The sequence below is a fragment of the Mustela putorius genome, unplaced genomic scaffold (assembly GCF_011764305.1).
Source record: "Mustela putorius furo isolate JIRA1106 unplaced genomic scaffold, ASM1176430v1.1 tig00003909_pilon_pilon_pilon, whole genome shotgun sequence".
Classification (NCBI taxonomy): domain Eukaryota; kingdom Metazoa; phylum Chordata; class Mammalia; order Carnivora; family Mustelidae; genus Mustela; species Mustela putorius.
In genome coordinates this window covers 210,205-233,687 of record NW_025422057.1, presented here as the reverse complement: position 1 = coordinate 233,687, position 23,483 = coordinate 210,205, and the positions used below count along the sequence as shown (strand labels likewise).

Sequence of the window (23,483 nt, the reverse complement as noted above, 5' to 3'; positions counted from 1 at the left end):
GAGTCTTGGAAGAGGGTGAGCAGAGAGGACACATTGATACCCCATCAAGGGGCCAGGAAGTGGCAACAGTTGGAGGAGGAGGTGGAGTGAACCTACAGAGATAGTGTCACTGTTGATGGTGATGTCTAGTCCTGAGCGCAATTTTGGTGTCACGGGAATAAGAGAAGATGAGTGCTGGAGAGACCTCCTATCGGGTGAGAATGGACGTCGAATGAGGGGCTGTGTGGGGTGTCCTGCATTGCTCCAGGCCTAGGTTGAAGGTTAGATAGTTGAGACCTTTGGACTATTTCAGTAATTCCTTGAAGACCAGGTGGAAATGCGGTAGCCTGTTTACCCTGGATCTGCAGACATGGGAATCCTGTGCTCACTCTCAATAGGGACTCGTAGCAAACAGCTCAGCAGGTGCTGGAGCTTGGCGTTTGGCCACAGCTTCCTTCCCGGGTGGGTGCTGGCCAGGAGGCACCTGCTGGGCCGGGAGATGCCAGGCCCTCCCTGGAAGCAAGGACCCCGGACACACCCGAGTCTCTGCCCATAGCTGGTTTTCATGCTTTGGAACTTCGGCCTCCTGGTGGCTACGAGTTGCCAGGCATCTTCAGGTAGCGGCTTGGCATGTTTTCCACCTGCAAGGAGCAGAGGTGTGGGCTATTCTCCAACACCACTCAGCTCTTGCAGCTGAGCCCCTGCTCAGCATCTGGCCCTTCCCTGACCCACTTCACCCAAGGGAACGTATTTTAGTTTGAGCCCTGTTTCTGACAAGAAGTTTGTGTTCTTTGGGCAATTGGGGAATAATTCATAAACCTCATGGCACCCAATCAAATTGATAGTTTACAAAGACTGCAGGCAACTTTGGTGGGAGAAGTTTTACGAGCTGGGAGACCAAAGTGCTCTCTTCCCAGGGGAATCATTAAAAGGAGGTCAGGCAGGGCTTGGGCAGGCTGAGCAGCCGCCTGGGGGAGGTGCCTTGCCAGGCCCCAGGCGACGAGAAGGCTGGGGGGTTCTGGCTCGTTAGGCTCAGGGAGAGTCAGGACCCGGGACTCCAGGGCGTCCTCATGGGGGTGATGACGTCTCTCCCAGTTACGAACCACAGCAGATTCACTCAGAGGAGCTCAGCTCAGAGGAGTCAATTAGTTTCAACAAGCAATTATGTATGTGGCTCGCAAGCTCCTGAGAGCTGCGGTGACGGCCGCACGGGAGCTGGAGCCAGGAGGCAGGAGCAGGACGGCGCTGAATGGGAAACTCGTGCATGAGGTTTCCACCTTCTGGAGTTTGAGCGGGGCTGGGGGGCCATGGGAGATGAGGTGTGCTGACTGCTTCCTGGCCTCAGCAGACCTTGGATTCCCTGGTTTCTGTGGAATTTTCCTGCAAGGAGCCTGGTGACCCCGCACAGTCTGACGGGGTCTGTGGGCTGCACCAGAGCCTCACACGGCATGACCGTGGCATGTAAACACTGGTGTGCTGCAGATCACGTTGGGGGCCCACTGTCCTCTGCCTGTGGCCTGAACACAGCCTGGCCGGCAAATGGCTGCTGGACCTCTCATTTTGTAGTGTGTTGGTTTTCAACCATTTCTGTATTCTTTCACTATCTATATTTCAAAGGGATTAGACTTTTTGTGGTGTGTCAACTTTTTTTGATTTGTAGTAGGCTATATATTGTGAGCAAGTATGTGACAACACAAAAATTTGACAGTCCTTGTGTTTGTTTATTTTTTATATTGAGATATAATTGACACATAACATTGTATTAGTTTCAGGCATCCAGCATAATGACTTACATCCGTATAGACTGAGAAATGATCACAATAAATTTAATTGACGTCTGTCACCACACATAGTTACAATTTTTCCCCTTATAATTAGAACTTTTAAGATCTACTCTCTTAGCAATTTTCTTTTTTTTTTTTTTAAGATTTTATTTATTTATTTGACAGAGAGAAATCACAAGTAGACGGAGAGGCAGGCAGAGAGAGAGGAGGAAGCAGGCTCCCCGCTGAGCAGAGAGCCCGATGCGGGACTCGATCCCAGGACCCTGGGATCATGACCTGAGCCGAAGGCAGCAGCTTAACCCACTGAACCACCCAGGTGCCCCAGCAATTTTCTTTTTAATTAATTAATTATTCATTATGTTAGTTAGCCAACATATAGTAATTCTCAAACGTAAAACATAGTATTATTAAGTGTGCCTTACATCGGTGTGCAGACTTTTGTGAATCACACAATGAGTACACGGAAATGCCCACATTTGAAGTGGACGGTTCGGTGGGTTTCTGTCAACGGCACACATCAAAGAAACCAACGCCCAGTCTAGAACCAGATGTGCCAGAACCCCACAGCCCCACACGCCCTTCCTCCTGCAGCTCCCAAAGGTAACCGTGGTCCTGACCACCTGCCACCACAGATTAGTTTCGCTTGTTTCTAGTATTTATGTAAGTGGAATCACACAGAATGTGCTCTCGTGTGCTTGGTGTTTCACTCTAGGTCCTCTCGTGTCTCACGATGTCGTATGCGACAGCAGTTCATGAATTCTCGCGACTCATCCACTTGGCTGTGGATGGACATCTGGGCTGGTTCTGTCTTTTGGTCATTGTAAGTAATGCTGCTCTGACGATTCTCATACATGTCTTTTGGGGAGAATATGCATGCGTTTCTTTTGGGTATAAATCCAAGAGTGGGATTGCTGGGCCATAGGTCTGTGTCTGTTCAATTTTACCAGGCAACAGTCTTTCTTTCTTTTTTAGGTATTTATTCATTCATTTATTTTAGGAAGCAAGAGAGAGCGCACGTGCAAGCACGAGTGGCAGAAGGGGCGGGGAAGCGGGGCGGGGAAGTGGGGAGAGAAAATCCCAAGCAGACTCCACGCTGAGTGCAGAGCCCAGGGTGGGGGTCGATCTCATGACCCCGAAATCATGACTTGAGCCAAAATGAAGAGGTGGATGCTTAACGGACTGAGTCACCCTGGTGTCCCAACCACAGTCTTTCTGGACTGTGGGGTGCTCTGCAACCTTGTTAGCACTTAGTGTTGTCTGTCTTCGTTTTAGCCATCCTGGAAGATGTAGCCCATTATGGTTTCAGTTTACATTTCCTGGTGACTAGGAAGTTGGGCACTTCTTCATGTTCATTTGCCATGGAGATGTGAGTCATGTCTCTCTTGATCTCGGATTTGAGAGAGCAGGATAGGGCCTCCGTGGGACCCGTTTACCGCACTGGACCACAGGGCTATGTTCAGACGCTTCTGCGGAAGCCTAGCTGTGCACCCCTGTGTCACCTTGGAGGTGGTTGACCAGGCCGGCACCTCTGTCCCCAGCACATCCCCTGAAGCCTCCCTGTTTGAAGGGCACATGGTTGGCTCACAAGTCCTCTTAAATCTGAGGCAATGTGGGGTCAGAGCACTGCTGCGGGTGTCTCTCTGCCAGAGGCTGCACGTCCCTGCTCACTTGAGGCAGCACAGCCTTGGCCGGGAGCGGGACGGGTCCTCCCTGCAGTGGCTCTGCCATCATGCCCATGTGCACAGTGGGAGTGACCGCCACACTTGCCCTGTGGCACAGTGGGGACTGGGCACCCCCTCATTTGTCCCATGGGCAGCACACAGTGGGACAGAAGCCCCTTTGGTGGCGGGTACTAAGGAGGCACCTGTTGCCTGGAACTGGGGGTGAGGTGCATGAACAGTGAATCTCGGAACACTGCATCAGAGACTGATGGTGTATTTTATGGTGACTGACATAACACAATAACAATTTTTAAAAAAGAAAGAATTCCCTTTTGGTTGAAGAGACTGATGGTCACGGGGTGAGCGCATGGCAGACCCGTGACTGTGGGCCTCTGCTCACCTTCCTTCCCCCTCTTGAGTGAAACCACTCAGCCTGGCAGCCAGAAAGGGAAGCAGCCACCATGGCGGTGGCCAAGAGTGTCTTCTGTGGGACGCTCACGGGCGGACCAGCTGTTGAGCTCTCTGTGCTTCGGCGCGGCGGCGGGTGCTGTCCACCACGATTTCTAGTCTGAGGACCACTGAGCTGCTCTGAGTACAATTCTTTCAGAAAATATTCCTTTTGGCATAAAGCATCCTGTATGATTCTACCTTAGTCTCTGTGATCATGGTCACTGATTCATTCCTGCTGATGTGAACAGGGTGCCTGTGTGTGTGCAGTACGCCTTTGCTCGGCGAGCAGACCGTGAGCCCTGGGCTGCTGGGTCGCCGATGTGGCTGGGACCCCAGGCCACAGGTGCGCCAGCTAGCTGGGTCCCGAGAGGTGGGGGGGGGGGAAACCCTGCTTGTCTCCTGCTGCTTTGATACTGGCTTCTATACCGTCCATATGACGTGGCGGTCACTTAGTCCTCCAGTGGCCCTGCACACGAGCCACCTCGGACCTCAGCAGCTTGTCTGGAAACCAGCACAGCAGTATCTTACAGAGTGACCACCTCATACACTTGCCAGGTGACCCAGCAGTTCTGTCGCCTGGAGGTGACTCAGGAGAAGTGGGACGGCATGTCCACACGGAGACATTCTAAGTGTGTTCATAGCAGCGTCGTTCATGATAGTCCCAAACGGAGTGTGACCCCGGGTCTGTCCCATAGAGGACATTCACGTTGTGGGTCAGCGCCCAGGAGCAGGCCGAAAGAGGTGACCATACACACCTGATGGAACTCAGACACATGCGTGGAGCGAAGGGGCGCGCTGGACTGCAGGCCTACGGAGTGGATCACCAGGAGAGGCAAGCCTGAGTGCCGTGGGGCCGTTTAGCCCGAGGAAGTGGGTCTGCCTGGGGGCGCTGGTGGCCACCACCATGCCGCAGGTTCCAGGCTTCACAGGAGTGATTTTACCATAAGAAAGATGACACAGGACTAAAAGCCTCAGTGGCTTAAGACCATGATCACACAAAAGCCCTCTCTTGCCCCTCCAGAGGCTGTGGCCTCACAGTGCTCCCTGAGGCGTCTGAGGATAGCTGTGGGCTGGCTGGGCTCTCTCCTGGGCTTGGGGATGGCCCCGCTCTCTCTGGTCCTGAAGACGTCTGTGACCCAGAGCTCTGAAGGGCTGGATGAGGGCAGGTGGCTGCTGAGAGGACTTCTGTGGTTCCTTCTGGGCCTGCGGCGCCTCAGGCTAACTGGTGTTTGCACGGGATCCATCCCTCCGTCTTGGTGTCTGAACTGCCGCGTGTGCCACCGAGTTTCGCTGGTTAGTATTTTGTTGAGGGTTTTCCCATCTATGTTCAATAGGGATCCTGGCCTGCGTTTTTCTTTCCTTGTGGTGTCTTTGGAATCGGCATCGGGGTAACCCTGAAATGTATGTGGAAGCATGGAAGACCCCAAACAGCGAGAGCGGCCTTGAGAAGGAAGAAGGATGGTGGAGGCACCGCACGTCCTGACTCAAGAATGCACGACGGAGTCGCATGAACAGCGCGGTCCTGGTCACGCCGGGCTGCAGAGTAAGGAACAGCGCAGAGGACGTGGAAGCAAAGTCGTCCGCACAGGCGGCCAGACGGATCTGCAGTGTGCCAGGAACCCCCTGGGGAAGGACAGCCACTTCAACAAAGGGTTTTGGAAAACAAGATCCACATGCACGAGACTGAAATTGCATCTGGTTTCACACGGTGCATGTGCGGAAGCTCCAAGTGGATTAAAGACTTAACCGCAGGACTTGGGACTGTGACCCCCTAGAAGTGAACACTGGGGAGAAACTTCATGAAGTTGGTCTCGGCACGAGTTCTTGGACACAGCAACAGCAACAGCACAAGCAACAAAAACCAGAAGTAGAGGAGTGGGGTGACATCGAACAACAAGCTTCTTAACAAATGTTTTATTTAAATTCTATTTAGTTAACCTGTACACGCTGTATTATTAGTCTCAGAGGCAGAGGTCACCGATTCATCAGTCGCACACAACACCCGGCGCCCCTTACGTCATGTGTCCTCCTCGGTGCCCCTCCCCCAGCAACCCTCAGTTTGTTTCCTGGGGTTAAGGATCTCTTATGGGTTGTCTCTCTCTCTCTGTTTTCTTCTTGTTTTATTTTCCATCCCTTCCCCTATGATCTTCTGTTTTGTTTCTTAAACTCCACATATCAGGGAGATCATATGATAGTTGTCTTTCTCCGATTGACTTATTTCACTCAGCACGATACCCTCTAGCTCCATCCGCGTTGTTGCAAATGGCAAGATTTCATTCTTTTTGGTGGCTGCATAGTATTCCATTGTGTATATAGACCACGTCTTCTATATCCATTCATCTGTCGATAGACATCTGGGCTCTTTCTATATTTTGGCTGTTGTGAATGTTGCTGTTACAAACATTGGGGTGCACTTGTCCCTTCGAATCACTATGTTTGTATTTATATCCTTGGGATAAATACCCAGAGTGCAATTGCTGGGTCGTAGGGTAGCTCTATTTTTAACTTTCTAAGGAACCTGCACACTGTTTTCCAGAGTGGCTGCACCAGCTTGCGTTTCCACCAGCATTGTCAGAGGTTCCCCTTTCTCTGTGTCCTCACCAACATTTGTCAAACAGCAGGCTTCTGAACAGCAAAGGAAACAGTCAACAAAATGAAAAGGCAACCAGTGGGAAGAAAACACCTACAGACTATATATCGGATAAAAATTCAATATCCAAAATATGTAAGGAATGTATACAATTCAGTTGCAAAAACCAAACAAAACCCCTGCCCCCCAAAACCTGATTAAAAATGGGTAGAGGACATGAGTTGACACTTTTTCGGAAGAAGACCTACAGATTGTCAATAGACACATGGAAAGATGCCCCACATCCCTCATCATCAGGGAGATGCAGATCAGAACCGTAACGAAATACCACCTCCTCCTGCCAGGATGTCTGCTCTTAAAAAGCAAACTAAGTGTGGGTGAGGCCACAGAGAAGAAGGAGTCCTTGTGCACTGTTGGTGGGAATGCGAATTGGTGCAGCCTCTGTAGAAAACAGTGTTCTCAAAAAGTAAAAAGAACTACTGTTTGACCCTGCAGTCCCACTATGGTGTGTATGTGAAGGCGATGACCTCAGGGTCTTGAAAAGACTGTCTGCACTTCTGTGTTCATTGCAATAGTAAAGACACAGAAACAACCCAAGTGTTCGTCAGCAGATGAATGGATAATGAAGATCGGTGTACACAGCCACACGTACACACACACATACACATATACATATACACACATATAAACACTCACACACATATAATACACATGCATACACACACACACACACAATACACACGTATATGCACTTACACACATAATACACACAATACACATGTATGCACATTTATACACACATAACACAACACACATGTATACACACATAATACATAGGTATGCACACTTATATGCACACATAAAATAAACATATACACACACACTTATACACACACACAGTGGAATATTTTTTTTTTAAAGATTTTATTTATTTATTTGATAGAGAGAAATCACAAGTAGGCAGAGAGGCAGGCAGAGAGAGAGAGAGGAGGAAGCAGGCTCCCTGCTGAGCAGAGAGCCCGATGCGGGACTCGACCCCAGGACCCTGAGATCATGACCTGAGCCGAAGGCAGCAGCTTAACCCACTGAGCCACCCAGGTGCCCCCACACAGTGGAATATTATTCACCCCTAAACAAGAAGACAATCCTGCATAGGTGAACCCAGAGGACATCATGCTAAATGAAATAAGCCGGACGCAGAAGGCCAAAAACTGCATGATTCCACTTACATGAGGCACCTGGAAGAGTCAGATTCCTAGAGACAGAGTAGAATGGTGGTTGCCAGGAGCTGGGTGGTGATCTCTAGATTGGTTGTAGAGAAAAACATTACACCTCACATTATCCTGGTATGAAATTTCTTCCTAGTAATACAACTTCATTGTTATCAACAAGTTCTGTTTTTGTTAAAATTTTTCGCAACATGGGGGGTTAAGGGGGTAGGAGAAGAATCAATGAAACAAGATGGGATCGGGAGGGAGACAAACCATAAGTGACTCTTAATCTTACAAAACAAACTGAGGGTTGCTGGGGGGGGGGGATTTGGGAGAAGGGGGTGGGGTTATGGACATTGGGGAGGGTGTGTGCTTTGGTGAGTGCTGTGAAGTGTGTAAACCTGGAGATTCACAGACCTGCACCCCTGAGGATAAAAATACATGTTTATAAAAAAATAAAAAATTAAAAAAAAATTTGCCTTATAGTTCCCTCCTCTGTAATTTGAATACAAGCTTTTAAAAAAAAAAGGAATTTTAAAAGGTTAAGCAGTGAGAAGGGCTTGGGTACAAATTTGGCTGACAGTTTTCTAGGCAAAAGACCTCTAGACCGCTGAGTGAACCCAACTCTTCTTCAGTTTACTTTTATTAATGTTTTGAGGACAAAGCGCTTGGGAGTGGATGGGAACCAGCCACTACGCGAAGGGGATTGGATGTCACTCCTGTGATATGTGAGACCCCATGAGTCTGACCATGCTGCCCTACAGTGGGAGGGCCTGTAGGGGCACCTGGCAGGGATCTCTTCCCAGAAGTCCTACAGTTGTGAGGAGATGAACTCTGCCGAGAGAGCTTGGAAGTGGGTCCCTCCCCAGCTGAGCCTCCCATGGAACGCGCCCCAGCTGGCATCTGCCTGCAGTCCGGCGAAAACCCAAGCAGAAGAGCCATGGAAACCACGAGCTAATAAACAGTTTTGTGTTAACCTGTGGTGACTCGTTACACAGCAATAGGAAACACAAATGATCAAGGGAAGGACGGTGCAGTGCAAGGCTGGAAATATTTCTAAAATAAGTAGTTATCAGAAAGGCATAGCAGGTTTTCTCTGAGAATAACCTGAGACTAATTAGCACCTTTGCAGGCTACTCACGTGCTCGTGGTCGTAGACAGATGGTCTGGGGGGCAGAAGCTGTCCCCAGACCACATTCAGGAACTTCTCAGATGCTCCTGTAAAGCCTGGACCAGCTGATTCCAAATGTCTTCAGGAGTGGCAAGTATCCACCTAAGACTGGGACTGACTTTTTAGGAAAACTGGCCAAAGTTGCCATGTGCAGTTATCCCTGAGTATAGGATGCTAGGACGGCAGATTTTTCCAGCACCTTGAAGGCACTGACTTCCACAGTTACTGCTGGAAACTCAGCTTTTTCCCCCTTAATGTTCAGTTAGCCACTGTCTAGTGCATCACTGGTTTCCGATGTAGTGTTCAGTGATTCAGTGATCACGTGTAACAGCCAGCGCTCATCACAGCACATGTCCCGGTTACCCCGTTCCCCATCCCCCCCAGCAACCCTTAGTTTGGTTTCCAGAGTCCAGAGTCTCTCATGTTTGTCTCCCTCTCTGATTTCTTCCCAGTTTTCCCTCCTTCCCTGTGGTCCGCTGAGCTATTCCTTGTGCTCCTCAAATAAGTGAAACCGTATGATAACGGTCTTTCTCTGCTTGACTTATTTCAGCATCATCCCGTCCAGTCCCGTCGATGCCAATGGTGGGTGTTCTTCCTTTCTGATGGCTGAGGAATACTCCATTGTGTATATGGACCACATCTTCTTTCTCTGTTGGTCTCTTGAAGGGCATCTCAGCTCCTTCCACAGTTTGGTGACTGTGGCCATTGCTGCTATAAACATTTGGGGGCAGGTGCCCCTTCCTTTCACTATGTCTGTATCTTTGGGGTAAATACCCAGTAGTGCAAATGCTGGGGCGGGGCAGGCCTAGGGAGACTGGCCTCCTGACGCTCACACAGGAGTAGTGGCCTCTTCCTTCTCTGCTGCAGTGGCCCCTAACTTCACAGTGTGCAAAAGAAAGGAGTAGCCACTAGAAATACCCTAGTTGTAATGTAGGGTAGCTCTACTTTCGACTTTTTGAGGAATCTCCACACTGTTTTCCAGAGTGGCTGCACCAGCTTGCACCCCCACCAACAGTGTAGGAGGTTCCCCTTTCTCCACATCCTCGCCAGCATCTGCCGTTTCCTGACTGGTTAATTTTAGCCGTTCTGACTGGTGTGAGGTGGGATCTCACTGTGGTTTTGATTTGTATTTTCCTGATGCCGAGTGATGTGAGCACTTTTTCATGTGTCTCTTGGCCATTCGTATGTCTTCTTTGGAGAAGTTTCTGTTCATGCCTTCTGCCCATTTTTTGACTGGGTTATTTGTTTTTTGAGTGTTGGGTTTGAGAAGTTCTTGATAGTTAGTTTCTGGTTCCTTGGGAAGACATCTGCCTTTTTCCTGGTTGCTTTTTGAAAGTTTTTCTCTGTCTTGGATGTCATGTGTTTTTAGTATATGTCTGGGCACCGTCCGTCTTCGTTCTGCTCAACATTCATGGACTTTTATTGAATCTATAGATTTCTCTTGTTCATTAGTTCTGGAATATTCCCAACCACAGTCTTATCAATATTGCTGTATCCGGGGACAAGCCTTTTCTGAAAGGGTCAGAGAGTATGTGTTTGGCTTGCAGGTCTAACCCTTCCTGGCTGCCTCCCCACAAAGCATCACAGGCAACCCTGGTCTGCCGTCTCTGGTGATCAGTCTGCATTTTCCAGGTTTTTAGGTGTCACATTTTTCCCATTGAACATGGTTTCTCTGGGACCACCTATGTCATCTGCGTCAGTAGCCCATTCCTCTCGATCACCAACAAACCCAGCATGTAGATGGGCCGTAACTTATTCACCCGCTGGCTGAGGGACATTTGAGCTAGTTCCGGTTTGGGGCTGTCACAAGAAAGCTGTTATGCACATACACTTACAGTCTTTGGAAAGACTTTCATTTCTTTTGGATAAATACCTGTGAGATGGGCATTGTATGTGGGTCTGAGTACACTGTTTCAGGAAGTTCCCATCTAGCTCTCCAGAGTGGCTCTGCACTTACACTCCCGCCAAGACACGTGCTTTGGAAATATCTTCTCTCGGGCTGTGGCTTGTATTTTCCTGTTTTAACTGCGCCTCCTGAAGAGCAGAAGGCTTAAATTCTATAGAAGTTCAGTTGATGATTTTTTTTCTTTTATGGATTTTGGTTTTGCTTTTATAGCTAAGAAATTTTTGCCCAGCCCAAGGTAAAAAAGATTTCCACAGATGTTTTCCTCTGGGAGTTTGAGGTTCTATTTAGCTCTATGAGTATGTATGTTGTGAGTTATGGATCAAAGCCTATTTGGGGGAATCAAGATATCTCATTTTTCCAGCCCTATTTGTTGAACAGACTATTCTGTTTACTAAATTGCCTTTGTGCTTTTGTCAAAAATCAGTTGTTTTTATATGTGGGGCTCCGTTTTTGTAGTCTCTCTACTCTGTTCTGCTGACCTTTTTGTCTCTCTTGATGCCAGTACTGTGCTGTCTCGTCACGGTGGCTTTACAATAAAACCTGAAATCAGACAGTGTCAGTTTTCTAAATCTGTGGCTCTTTTTCAAGTTGTGAAAATTCTAGGTCCTTAGGATCAGTTTGGTGGTTCCTAAGAGAAACCTGCTCAGGTTCCGACTGGGATCACATTGAATGTGTAGATCAGTCTGGGGAGGATTAAAAAAATTGAGTGATTCAGCCAAAGAATGTGGTTTACATCTCATTTCTTTAATGTTCTCAGCAACATTTTGTAGTTTTGAGCGTATAGTTCTTGCACATTTTTGTAAGATTTACCCTTAGCTATTCTATTTTTTAATTTAAATTTAATTAGCGAAGATATAGTACATCGTTAGTTTTAGATATAATGTTCAATGACTCATTAGTTGAAATAACACCGAGGGCTCACCATATCACATGCCCTCCCTTATTCCCGTCATACTGGAAATGGGATTTGAAAACTACTTCAACTTCCTATTGTTTGTTGCTGATATATGGACGCAAGCTGGTTTTTGAATAATAAGCTTTACTGTAGGCTCCCTGAGTTTCCTCTCTGCTTGCCCAGTCTGCCCCGGGTGAGGGTCTCAGCGGTATCCGAGAGGCAGACCCTTCCTTCTGGGCTTTGCACTTTAGTCCTCTCAGCTCTGGCCGGACCATTTCCCCAGTTTCTGGGGCTTCGCTGCTTCTGCCCCTCTGTCACTGTCCTTATCCTGTGGGTTCCTTTACCGTCATTCTGGTGGGATAAGGAGGGGCCATGTGGTGAGCAACTGACCACCTTTAACCAGAAACTGGACCCTGACAGGGGGCTGGGGCAGGGAGACAGAGGAGCCTCGGAGAGGGCCTGGGGTGGTTCGTGGGACCCCTGGTGGCAAGGTGTCCCGGGCCACAGAAGCTCCGACTCCTCATCTGCCGGTGGGTTCCTCCTGTCCCTGGGGGCTCTGGGGCAGGGGGCAGGGCTGGCTCAGCACGGCAGGCCTAGGGAGACTGGCCTCCCGAACGCTCACGCAGGAGTAGCGGCCGCTGACTTCTCTGCTGCCCCCAACTTCACACTGTGCGAAAGAAAGGAGTCGCCACTGGAAATACACACCTTCCAAAGTCCAAGAAAACAGAACACATGGAGCATCAGATGGGGCAGAGAGTCTGGGCCCCGCTGGCCCAGAGGAGGGAGGGCCTGGCAGGATGCTCCCAGGGGATGCAGGGGGCCCACTCCCATGGCCAGGGCTCCCAGTGCCAGGGCTGCTCCCACTCCCGGTGCCAGGGCTGCCGTTTTTACCTGCTGCTCAGTCCCTGCGCCAGGGTGCACGTGGGCAGAGTGGTGTGTCTGGGTCCGCAGGAGGCTTCAGTGGCCCCCGGGAGTGTGTGCCTGGAACGTGTGAATATGGCGGAGGGACAGACACAGGTGAGCACCCTGGGCGCTGGGCGCTGGGAGGTTGCAGGTGTCCTTCTGGGCAAGCCCCTCCTGGAGTCACGCTTGTGAGGGGCCAGGGCAGAGGGGACTGTCTCCTTCAGTGTCCTCGATGGGGGCCGGTGCCTGACGGGAGCAGATGGGGAGGCCTGGCGATCCGGAGAGATGGGAGGCAGTGTGGTCAGGCCCCGGGGGTGGTAGTGAAGGCTGGATCACAGGGTCCCCGTAAGGTTTGGGAGTTTTGCCTATGGACAATAGGGGTTTGATGGCAGGGTCAAGTGAGGGGGCAGGGGGTGGGAGACCAGGGTGGTCCCAGCAGGGGTCCTGCTCCCCAGACTTGCCCCTCTGGGTGTGTGGACAGGGGACCTCCAGGCTCAGCACCTCACGGAGCTCGGCCCCACCTTCGGCGCAGCTCTGCAGCCTCGCACACCGGCCAGCTGCGCCGTGTCCGAGGTGCCCCAGCCTCTTGCCTGGGCCTCTGCCCTGGCTCCCTCATCCCCGGACTCCCGCTCCCACTCTGTGCTCTGTATCCCACGTTAGAAGGAGGCCAAGTCCCGTTAGAACATCCCAAAGGTGGAGCAATCTTCTAAAAACTCAAATTATGATTTTATGGGGCCCCAAATCCAAGAGCCCACGAGGTTCCCCCATCAGGCCCTTCTCGGCTCTGCTCTGGGGCTTCGGTCTTCAGTTTGGGGCACCCCCACCGATGCTGGGGCTTTGTCCCTGACCCCTAGTTTTCAGTCTTCCAGCACTAACTAGTTGCCTGACTGGGCTGCGTATGCCGGTGCCCCCTCCTCCAACACCCCCAGTCTCCGCTTCTCCCCCCGTGCTCGGGGTGGGCTCTCCCTCTGGCCCGACTGTAGAGTTCTGTCTCCAGTGTGAAGACCAGAGCGCATCTCCGCTTCATTTCAAGTGCTCGGCCTCGGCAGGAGGATGTGGGGCAGCCCTTCGTGCCCTGCTGGGGGCCCTGCATCCCAGCTCCTCCTGGCTTGCGGACGTGCCGTGTCTCCTGACCTCGCTGCTCCTTGCGGGGCGTTACTCCACACTTGCTGGGGCTCCCTCACGGCCCCATCCCTGCACAGCACCCAGGCTCCACCTGGAGCAGATTGTGTCTCCCTGGCCTTGGGGGCCCTGCTGTGTGTCCGGCCCTGACCCGAGCTGCATCTGTTGCTTCTGGGGGACTAGTCCAGGCTGTGAGCTCCCCGGTGCAGCTGGTCTCTACAGAACCGAGTGAGAGGCTGGCACTCCGAGCTTGCTGAATTGTCAGACCAGTGAGCCGTGGTCTTTTCAGCCTAGTTTTTAGAGTGATCGCTTTGCAGAAATTTGATGTGGAACTACATCTGTTACGAAAGAGGGCGGGGTTGGAGTGCCTGGGTGGCTCAGGGGGTTAAAGCCTCTGTCTCCGGCTGGGGTCATGATCTCAGGGTCCTGGGGTCCAGCCCCGAGTCGGGCTCTCTGCTCAGCGGGGAGCCTGCTTCCTCCTCTCTCTCTGCCTGCCTCTCTGCCTACTTGTGATCTCTCTGTCAAATAAATAAACAAATCTTGAAAGAGGGAGGAGCTCGAGGTATCGGGCTTACGGGCACTGTGTGTGGGACGCTTGCTCCATCCTGTTGGCTGCCACGGCGGTGGTGTCTGTGCCAAGAGGCCAGTAGGGACGCGGCGACAGCTCCGCCAGTGGACGGGGCGGCAGGACCTCCCTTGCTTGTCCTGCCCACAGGTCTGGCCCGCGGGGCTACGTGGGGATGTGTCCCCTGTGCCTGGCAGCACCATGCCCACATGGGGCAAGCAGCCTCGGCGCTCGGGGTCCGGTGTGTTTCTGTGGCCCAGATACGGCAGCTCAAACTCCCTCGTCCATCTCACGAGACCAGCATTCTAGGTCGCCCCAACTAGCCAGCATGGTTGATGGTTGCCACCCGAAATCCCACCGGGCACCGTGAGATTGCAGACCGGCACAGGCTGGGGCCTCGTGACTCTAGGAGCCGCGGTGGAAACCCCATGGTCTGTCACAGTCGTGCCCCAGCTGGGACGCAGCGCCTTCTGACGCCCTGGCACCAGTGATCTCAGGAGAGCGGCCAAGACTCTGGGAGGTGGAGCCCTGCCCACCTGCCAGTGTCCCCGTGACCGGTTGCTCTCTGTCGGGAGCAGGTGGAGTGAACAAGGCCATGCCTGGAAGCGAGGTGCGGGCCCCGAGACGCAGGCCTGTTCCACGCAGACCCAGCACTGGTGCTGCTCCCACCAGAGACCCATCTCCTCCAGCTGTCTGCCCCAATGTGGCCTCCCTGCTCTGTGGACCTGGCATGGGATCCGCTTGGGCCCTGCTGTGCACGGTCCCTGGTGGCTATCTCGGCCACAGCTCCCACATGCACATTGTCACCAAGGGGAGACTGGGTGCAGGTCCACACCCAGCACGGGCCTGGCTGACCGGGGAGGGCAGGACCGAGGTTTCCCTCGAAGAGCTCTTCCCTGCTCTCCCGAGATCACCGGTGGCATGGCGTCAGAAGGTTCTGCGTCCCAGCTGGGGCACACCCGCCCCTCTTCCTTCACACCCTCTCTTTGGGACTGCGCAGGAGTCTGGTGCTATGGCTGACCTGGCCCGGGGGCCCGTCCAGAGGAGGAGCGCCTGGTGGGGATGGCCTGCGGCCTCGGCAAAGAGGCAGGCCCAGGCCTGCAACCTGGCCACTCCATTTCTACCCTGGGTTGGGAGACAGAGGGGGTCCCGCCTGGAATGGGGGTTCCTGGTCCGCCACGAGCAGCACGTGCAAAGCACAGCAGGATGAGACCTTGCGAGGCACCTGGGGTGCACGGCGAGGGCTCCGGACAGGTGCTCCGGACACGGGCGTGCTGGGGGTGACCCAGGTTGGGGTGCTCGTCCTGGGCCGGTCATGATGAGGGACAGGGACAGCCAGGACTCTGCCTTCAGCCCCTCGCCCTGTGGCCACTCAGGGGACACAGAGGCCTAGAGCAGGTCTGCGGGAGCCGGGGTCCTGGGGAGGCTCCTAGGATGGGACCCCCAGGGCCTGGGCTGCCCTCTGGGCCACCTTGCTTAGGGCCTCCTTGACCTCCCGGTTCTGCAGACAGTAGATGATGGGGTTGAGCAGTGGCGTGAGCACCGTGTAGACCACGGACACCAGCTTGTTGAGGTCAAAGGCGTAGAGGGCGCGCGGCCGGGCGTAGATGAAGAGGGAGGCGGAGTAGAAGATGACCACCACGGCCAGGTGAGAGGCGCAGGTGGAGAAGGCCTTGCGCCGGCCGTCGGCAGACGGGATGCGCAGCACGGTGCCCAGGATGGCGGCGTACGAGAACACGGTGAGCAGCAGCGGCCCCAGCAGGATGAGCAGCGCCAGGAGGAAGTCCACCAGCTCGGCCGCCGACATGTCGGAGCACGCCAGGTTCAGCAGGGGGGACACGTCGCAGAAGAAGTGGTTCATGATGTTGGGGCCACAGTAGCCCAGGCGTGAGATGAAGAAGACCTTCCCCAGGGAGATGGCAAAGCCGGAGAGCCAGGAGCCGGCGGCCAGCACGCGGCAGAGGCTGGGGCTCATGACCGTGGGGTAGTGCAGGGGCCGGCAGATGGCCACGTAGCGGTCGTAGGCCATGACGCCCAGCAGCGCGCACTCGGTGCAGGCCAGCGCCAGGAAGAAGTACAGCTGCGCCATGCAGCCCGCGAAGGAGATGCGGCGGAAGCGGGGCGCGGCCAGGCTGAGCAGCATCTTGGGCACGGTGACGGACACGTACCACACCTCCAGGAAGGACAGGTTGCTGAGGAAGACGTACATGGGCTTGTGCAGCAGGGGGCTGACGCGGATCACGGCCACGATGATGACGTTCTCCGTGACCGTCAGCGTGTAGGCCAGCGCGAACAGCAGCAGCAGGCACACGTGGATGCCCAGCGAGCCCGGGAAGCCCACGAGGACGAACTCTGTCACCTCGGAGTGGTTGTCCCCGGTGGACATGGTGCACACCGCCTGCTGGCAGAGGCGGTGGGTCAGAGGTTGGCTGGCGGGCGGGGTGTGGGTGGAGGGGCCGTCTTATTCTGTGTCCCCCAGGACTGCTGAGGAGGACATCCATGGGCGCGTGTGGTGCGGGGCCTGACACGGATCACGGCCCCTCATGGGACGCCTATTCCCCAGGAGAGGTCAGCATCGCAGGCAGTTGGAGGGATGCAGGAAGCCACCCCGGGTCCCCTGGACACCCCGGCCAGGGGAGCTACGTACTTCCTGACACTCCCAGAAGCCGGCGCCGCTGCACGGGCCTGGGGGTCCGGCCCTCCGCTGCTCACCCCTGGGGCAGCTCCTGCGTGGTTCTGCCCAGGCCACGGGGATGCAGCCACAGCCTGCAGGGAGGTTCTTGGGCCCAAACTTCCTGTGCTCCCATCCCTGTTTCCAGCCTTGGCTGCGGTGGCCAAGGGCAGGACTGTGGGCAGCTTCCTTGTGGCTCCAAGGAGCTGCTCTCACAGGACTGGAAGGGCCAGACCCTCAAAACAGAAGTAGCTTCTTCACCCCTGCCCTACCATGGTGGGTCTCCCCCGTCCTGTGGACCCGTGGGCTTTCTGGCTCAGAGGCTCCCCGAAGTGTGGTCGAGTCCTGTCCAGGGTCCCCCTGTACTGTGCCTCACATCAGCCTGTGCTCTCTGTCCCAGGAACGTTCCCGCAGGTCACAGGCTGTGCTGCCAGATCTCCAAAAACCCATTTAAAACCCAACGTGCTCGTGTGTGCTGTGGCTGGGGTCTGGGCTCTTACCTGCTCGCCAAGCGCCTTGGGACACAGCCCAGGGGACCCGCACACTGGACGCGAAGTAGCCGCTGGCTGATGCATGAGAGAAGGGGTTTGGAGGCAGAACCCCTAGACCCCTGCTCAGGCTCTGTTGGGCATCTCGCTGCTGTGAGCCCTCAGAGGGCACACCCAACACCAGGCCTGTCCCCTGAGGCCTCCTCCTGAGCTTGGGACTGACTGGGGTGCGGCAGGTGACCCTCCTTCCCGGACGGAGTGGATGCCCCAGGGCACGGCTACCCTGGCTCCTCAGCCCCTGCCCCTTTTTGGAGAGGCCCTTGAGCCCGGAACCCGGCAGGGTGGCTGTCCCTGTCCCCAGGTCCCAGTTCATGTCCCCTTCTCAGTTCCTGCCTCCTCCCAGAACCCCAGAACTCCCAGGATTCCTCCCAGCCTCTGCCCTTGAGTGGCCACGGACCCCCGTCCTCTCTCCCCCATGTGCTGCCCAGGACCTTCTTGACGCCTGCAGTTTCCCATGGTTTTCTTCCTGCAAAGATGGTGAGAGGCAGCGGAGCCTGGAGCTCCAGGGCACGGGCTCTGGGATGGGCAGCTCAGGTTCACCCTCCCCAGCCTCCTGCGCCTGGGACACGACATCGGCCTCTGACCCCTCAGCTGTCCCGTGGGGCGTGGCAGGACCTTTGCTGGGCTGTCCCCGGTCTCTGCAGCCAGCAGGAGGGGTGGGACGCATGGGCTCTGAGGGCCGTGGGAAGCCTGCACACCTGCTATGCTCACTCAGGGCGCTTGGTGGCCCCAGAGGGTGCGGTGAGGAACCTTGGTGGGGTCGGCCTTTTGTAGTGGGGTCTGGAGTAAAAACACCCCTGGGTCCCTTTATCTCTCCTCCACGATGGCTCCTGGTGACCCCAGGACTCTCTGCTCAGATCTGCCACTGATCAGAGTTGGAACAATGTCTGCCCTTGTCCAGGGCAGAGACAGAACAAAAGTGTCACCTTGGCTGCAGGGGTGTGAGAACAGCGTTTCCTCGGGAGCCCCGAGTCCCACAGACACGAGGACACAAACAGCAAGTCCCAGGCTTCGCTGTGATGCTCCAAAGCCGGTGCCCCCCAGACGTTACCTGGGAGAAGGCCCACGTTCCCTCCCCCAAACTCAGATGCACTCGGGGCACCCAGGCATCCGAGTCAAAGCCACAGCAACCTCCACACCCAGACCCACAGCCCCTAATGCAGTGACCCACACAGACACCAGGTTCCTGCCAGGCAGACAGACACCTGCGAACCTGAGTGTCCCCAGCAGACCCCGACCTGGCACAGACATGGGCACCGAGGCCTCGGACAGCACAGGTGCCCCACCACACGCTGCCCTGCCCAGGAGACAGATGCCAAGCCTCCCGCCCGAGGCTCAGGACCTGCACCCTCTGCCAAAGGAACACGAGTGACGGCTCTGACACAGGGTTCAACCCCAAGCCCCAGACGTCCTGCCCCTCAGAGAGGTGTTCAGACAAGCTTGCTGTCCTCCCCATGTGTGGGCACACACAGGAACAGAGGCTCCCACAGGCAGAGATGCCAGTTTTAGGTGGCAGGTCTGCCTTGGAGCCCGAGCCCAGCCCCACACTCTGCTGTCAGCCCCCAAGCCTGACTCCTCACCTAGGGAGGACAAGGTCTCAGCGCTCTTCTCTGGCTTTCCTGAGGCCGCAGTGCTGCTCTGGGCAGGGACTTAGCCAATGCAGGTCACTAGCTGGTCCTGAGTGCTGAGAGGGGCTCAGCACGACAGTGGAGGGAGGCTGACCACGGGCCCCCTGGATCTCTCCCTCCCAGGGCTGCCACACAGCCTGGGACCATCTCGGTTCTGGGCAGAGCTTGGAAGATACAAAATGGATAACACCGGCTGCAAAGACCCCTCCTCCCCAGTAAGGAGCCCTCCAGGCGGAGACGGTGGTGGTGGTCGGACAAGTAGGGGCTCCTTTCCTGCCCTCGTTTCACAGGAGCAGGAGTCAGGTTTTGGGGAAAGTACCATGGCCGGGCCAGTCCGCGGCTGTGGGGAACAGCCCCTCTGCATGGGGGGAACCCCCGCAGCCCCGGAGCCCGCACCGCCCACCAGCAGGTCGCGGCTGTGTTTCTAAAGGGTAGCTGGGTGGCGAATGGGAAGCTCACCTCAGCTGTCGCTCCCTCCTCACTGGAGAAGAGCTCGGGGGAGCCAGCGCCAGAGACTGAGCAGGGCTGGGCAGAGGGAGCAAGTCTCCTCCCCGCCGGCCCCTGCCCCCGCCCTCGCACTGCCCTGCCCCCCCCCCCTCGCCGTCCCAGGGGTGGTGCATCAGCAGCTCCTCCTGGGAAGCTCCTCAGGCCTCTGGTCAGGGACCCTCCTCCCCTGGGACCATCCATGTCAGCCAGAATGGCCAGGATGGGCGGCCATGTGCAGCCTGGACCCCTCCCTGGCTGTCCGCACAGACAGAGGGCAGTGTGGTCTGGGGGTGGGGGTGGGATGTGAGCACAGGCGGTCCCCCTTACCCCTCAGCAGGTGCTTGGTGCAGCAGAGGGCCCTAGCCAGAAACCTCTGCCCCCACCCCTGAGCGGGGCTGTGGGTGAGGAGCTGGCCCAGGCCGTGTCCTCCACCCGCTGTCCTGAGTGGGCTCCAGGCCGCGTCCTGAGTGCGTGGGACTGAGGCTCCAGTCCTGTCTCGTGGCACCTCCCTCTCTGACCTCCAGCTGGACACTGTGAGGGCCCAGGGGGTGGACAGGCAAACCCCTTCCTCGGCTGTGAAGGGACCCAAGCAGCAGCTCCCTCTGTCCTGTGGGAGGTGGGAGGAGGGTGTCCAGGACCCCACACCGGCCTGCAGTCCTTTCCTGCCACATGGGGTCCCGTGTCTGCTGTGCTCAGCCAGAGGGGACAGCTGACCAGCCCCTCAGAGGTGGGGTCCTGGCCTCAGGGGAACTCGGTTCTCTGGGGCTGCCCCATCTCGGGGCCCAGGGTGGACAGGTTGGCGGTGTGTTGCTGGGTCCTAGAATCACTTTACAGAAGCCACAGGTACTCATTCACCCTTCAGCTCAGGCGGGCCGGACTCTGGGGCACCCAAGAGTCAAGTTCCTGTGTGTGGAGCTCTGGTGCTGGAGGGACGGACAAGGGGGTGGTGAGGCGTGCTGCGGCTGGCAGGGACCGGGACGAAATCCGGGGTGCGGTTCCCAGCTGGCACAGGGTCCTGGAGATAGCCCAGAGGAGTGCATGGGCGGAGGGAAGGGCCACTGCACGGGTTGGGGGGGGGGCGCGGGCTCCACGTGTAGGGGCAGTGGGGGGAAGGGGCATGCTGGGACGGGCCTGGTATCAGAGAGCTGGGGAGGGGTCGGCAGCTGAGCTCTGGGGAGGGTGCACGGTCTGGGGTGCCCCCGAGACGTGTGGGCTTGTGGACAGAGCTGGGCTGCTGGGGAGAACAAACTGGCGGCTCCGGATGGGCTGCACTGGGGCCCCGTCCCGTCCGAGCTAGTGAGCCCTGTCGCGGGGGTGGGGGGGTGTCGCTGGATTTGCTGCAGGATGTGGGATTGGTGGTTTTGGAGGAGAGGGCGTCAGGAGTAAGTGTTCTGGGTGTGCAGATTTAGAGATGAGGGAGGTTAGGTGGTGGCATGGACACATGCATCTGAACCCGAGAGCCTCCCTGGAGGTGGGCGTTTGGGGTCTCCCAGGGTGCGAGGCTGAGAGTTGGACCAAGGACTAGGGCCTCCCGCAGATGAGGTGTGGGGTGAGGCAGGAGCAGGCCAGGCTCTTCACTGCTGTCCGGGGGAGGGGCTTGGAGCCGGAGCTGGGCTGTGCGGGCTGCTATCTGGGGACCGTGACAGTGGCCCGAGCAAGTGACCAAGGGAGGACACTCAGCTAGGCTGCTGGTCCGTGTACCCACACTCTCAGGCCTACACCATCCCTTCCCACTGGGCCCTGGGTCTGGGGGGCCGCTGCGGCTGCCGGGCAGGGCTGACCACGCTCTGAGCCTCACTGCTCTGTGTTGCACCTGAGCCAACCAGGCTGCTTTGCAGAGGGATTGCCTGGGGCCTTCCAGGAGAAGAAGCTCTCTTACTCCTGTGAAGCCCCAACCCCTGCCCTGGTCTAAATCTGTCCCCACCTCCTCGCCGCCCCCACACCTTCCCAGGAGCTCTGCCCCACAGCCCCTCTGCAGTAGTGAGATCGGGGACTCTGCTGTGTTCAGGTGGGGAGTGTCTTGCGCTGCTGGACCTCTTGCTGGTTTGCTGACTTGGTGGCCGCTTGGAGATTTTCCTCTTGGGAACCCCAGCACTCCGGGCAGCACACCCCACACTTCCCCAGCTTCCTGCTTCCCAGGGTCCTGTCTCCCTGCATCATCTCGGCCCCTTTCCACAGACACCCCTGGCTTCCTGTGGCCCAGAACTTCACCTCTGGATCCAGGCTGTGGAGGTGAAGGTCCTGCCCATTTCTCACCTCACTCACACCAGCCCTGGTCCCACCTCAGCGGGTGCCCACACCCGGTCCTGCCACCCCTCCCAATCGCTGGGGCCAGTGTTCACCCCTGCAGAGTCCCCAGTCTGTCCCTGCAGCGTGATCTCCAGCAGCACCCCCGCCCCCAGTCCTCTGCCCCCTTCCCCCAGGCAGGCTTCCCAAACCTTCAGCCCCTTCTCAGAAAACAAGCCAGGGGCAGGGACTCTGACTTCCTGCTTCCCCCACAGTGACCTTATCTTTATCCACAAGCATCCTGGGGGCTTTCCGGCTCCAGGCTGTGCTGAGTTCTGGACCCCTGCCTGACCTTTGCTGCTGGGTCTCCACCTTCTTTCTTTCCACCTTTCCTAACAGCAGCAAGGACACAGGCCCCAGCCTCCTGTCTTAGAAACCAAAGGGGAGGAAGCCCCAGCCCTGCAGCACCCCCACCCCGCTACCCCCTGGGAGCGGCACCTGCGTGTCCTCACCCTACTTCTTGGGCAGGAGGACTCCCCACCTGCCACTGGCCTTGGAGAAGTAGAGAGCCCACTCCTGACCGTGCCCTCTGCTTCGGTCCACACTGGCTGGCTGGTGGGTGTCCCCTGCAACCGTGTTATTGCTACTCCAGCAGGGGCGGCGGAGGCCTGCCCTAGCAGACTGGGCTGGTGCTCCCGCCCCTGTGGGGTTCCAGGTAAATTTTAGGGTCACTTGTCAGGGTCAGCCTCCCTCCTTCAGTAGTTAATTTGGGGAAATTTTATGTCTTTGCAAGATTGAGCCTTCTGACCCATAAACTGGGCGTATTTTTCTTCCTCGAACTTTGCTGCGATGTTTGTTTTCCGTGTGAAGGGTTCCACGTCTTTCATTAGATATTGAGGTATTAATATTTAATATAATATTAAATTAGATATTTAATATTTTTGTTGCTTTTTAAATTGGAGCTTTTTAAAAAGAATCCCTTTTCTTTTTGTTGCTTTTTGTTTATTAACTGTGCCCTGTGAGCTTGCCAAACTGCCGTGAATTCTGCTCACTTATCTGAGGGTTCTTCTGGATTCCTTTCATTCCCGGTGGCATCGTCTGTGGGTCATTAGGGCTTTGCCCTCATTTCTAGTCCTAACGACTTTCTTCTCATAACCCACTGCACTCGTGAAGGCCCCCAGGGCAGGGCAGAGCCTCTGGAAGTGGGGAGGGCAGTCCTGTGCGGTCTCTGGTCCCCGACCTGGTTTTGGGGAGCAGGAGACAGGCTGTGGGTTGTGGTTTGATGCTTGTTATCAGATTAAGGGACTTCCCTGCTACTTCTAGTTTGCAAAGTATTTAGTAAACGCAATACATTTTTTAATATAAAAAATTTTGCCTCTCTTAAGAGGATAATACACATTTTCTCCCTCAGTATTTCAGTGTGGCAAATTATAATGGTGGATTCTCTTTCTTTCTTTCTTTTTTGGTTTTATTTATTTATTTATTTGCCAGAGAGAGACTCCGCGAGAGCGGAAACACAAGCAGGGGGAGCGGGAGCGGGAGAAGCAGGCTTCCCGTAGAGCAGGGAGCCCGATGCGGGGCGCGATCCCAGGACCCCGGGCCCATGACCTGAGCGGAAGCAGCCGCTCAAAGACTAAGGCCCCCGGCGCCCCGGTGGTTGGCGTTTGGAACGACCAGCTCCGCAGTC

At 55.6% G+C, this 23,483-nt stretch overlaps 1 protein-coding gene across 1 annotated transcript; it reads right to left on the bottom strand.

Moving 5' to 3' along the window:
• Positions 1-15,666: 15,666 nt before the first annotated feature.
• LOC101692071 (olfactory receptor 226-like) lies at positions 15,667-16,623 on the bottom strand. The gene has a single exon (XM_013050895.2). It carries the CDS (start codon positions 16,621-16,623, stop codon positions 15,667-15,669), a length of 957 nt encoding a protein of 318 aa, XP_012906349.2.
• Positions 16,624-23,483: the final 6,860 nt, after the last annotated feature.

Coding starts and splice junctions, on each gene's coding strand:
- LOC101692071 (XM_013050895.2), bottom strand. CDS start 16,623: ATGTCCACCGGGGACAACCACTCCGAGGTGACAGAGTTCGTCCTCGTG.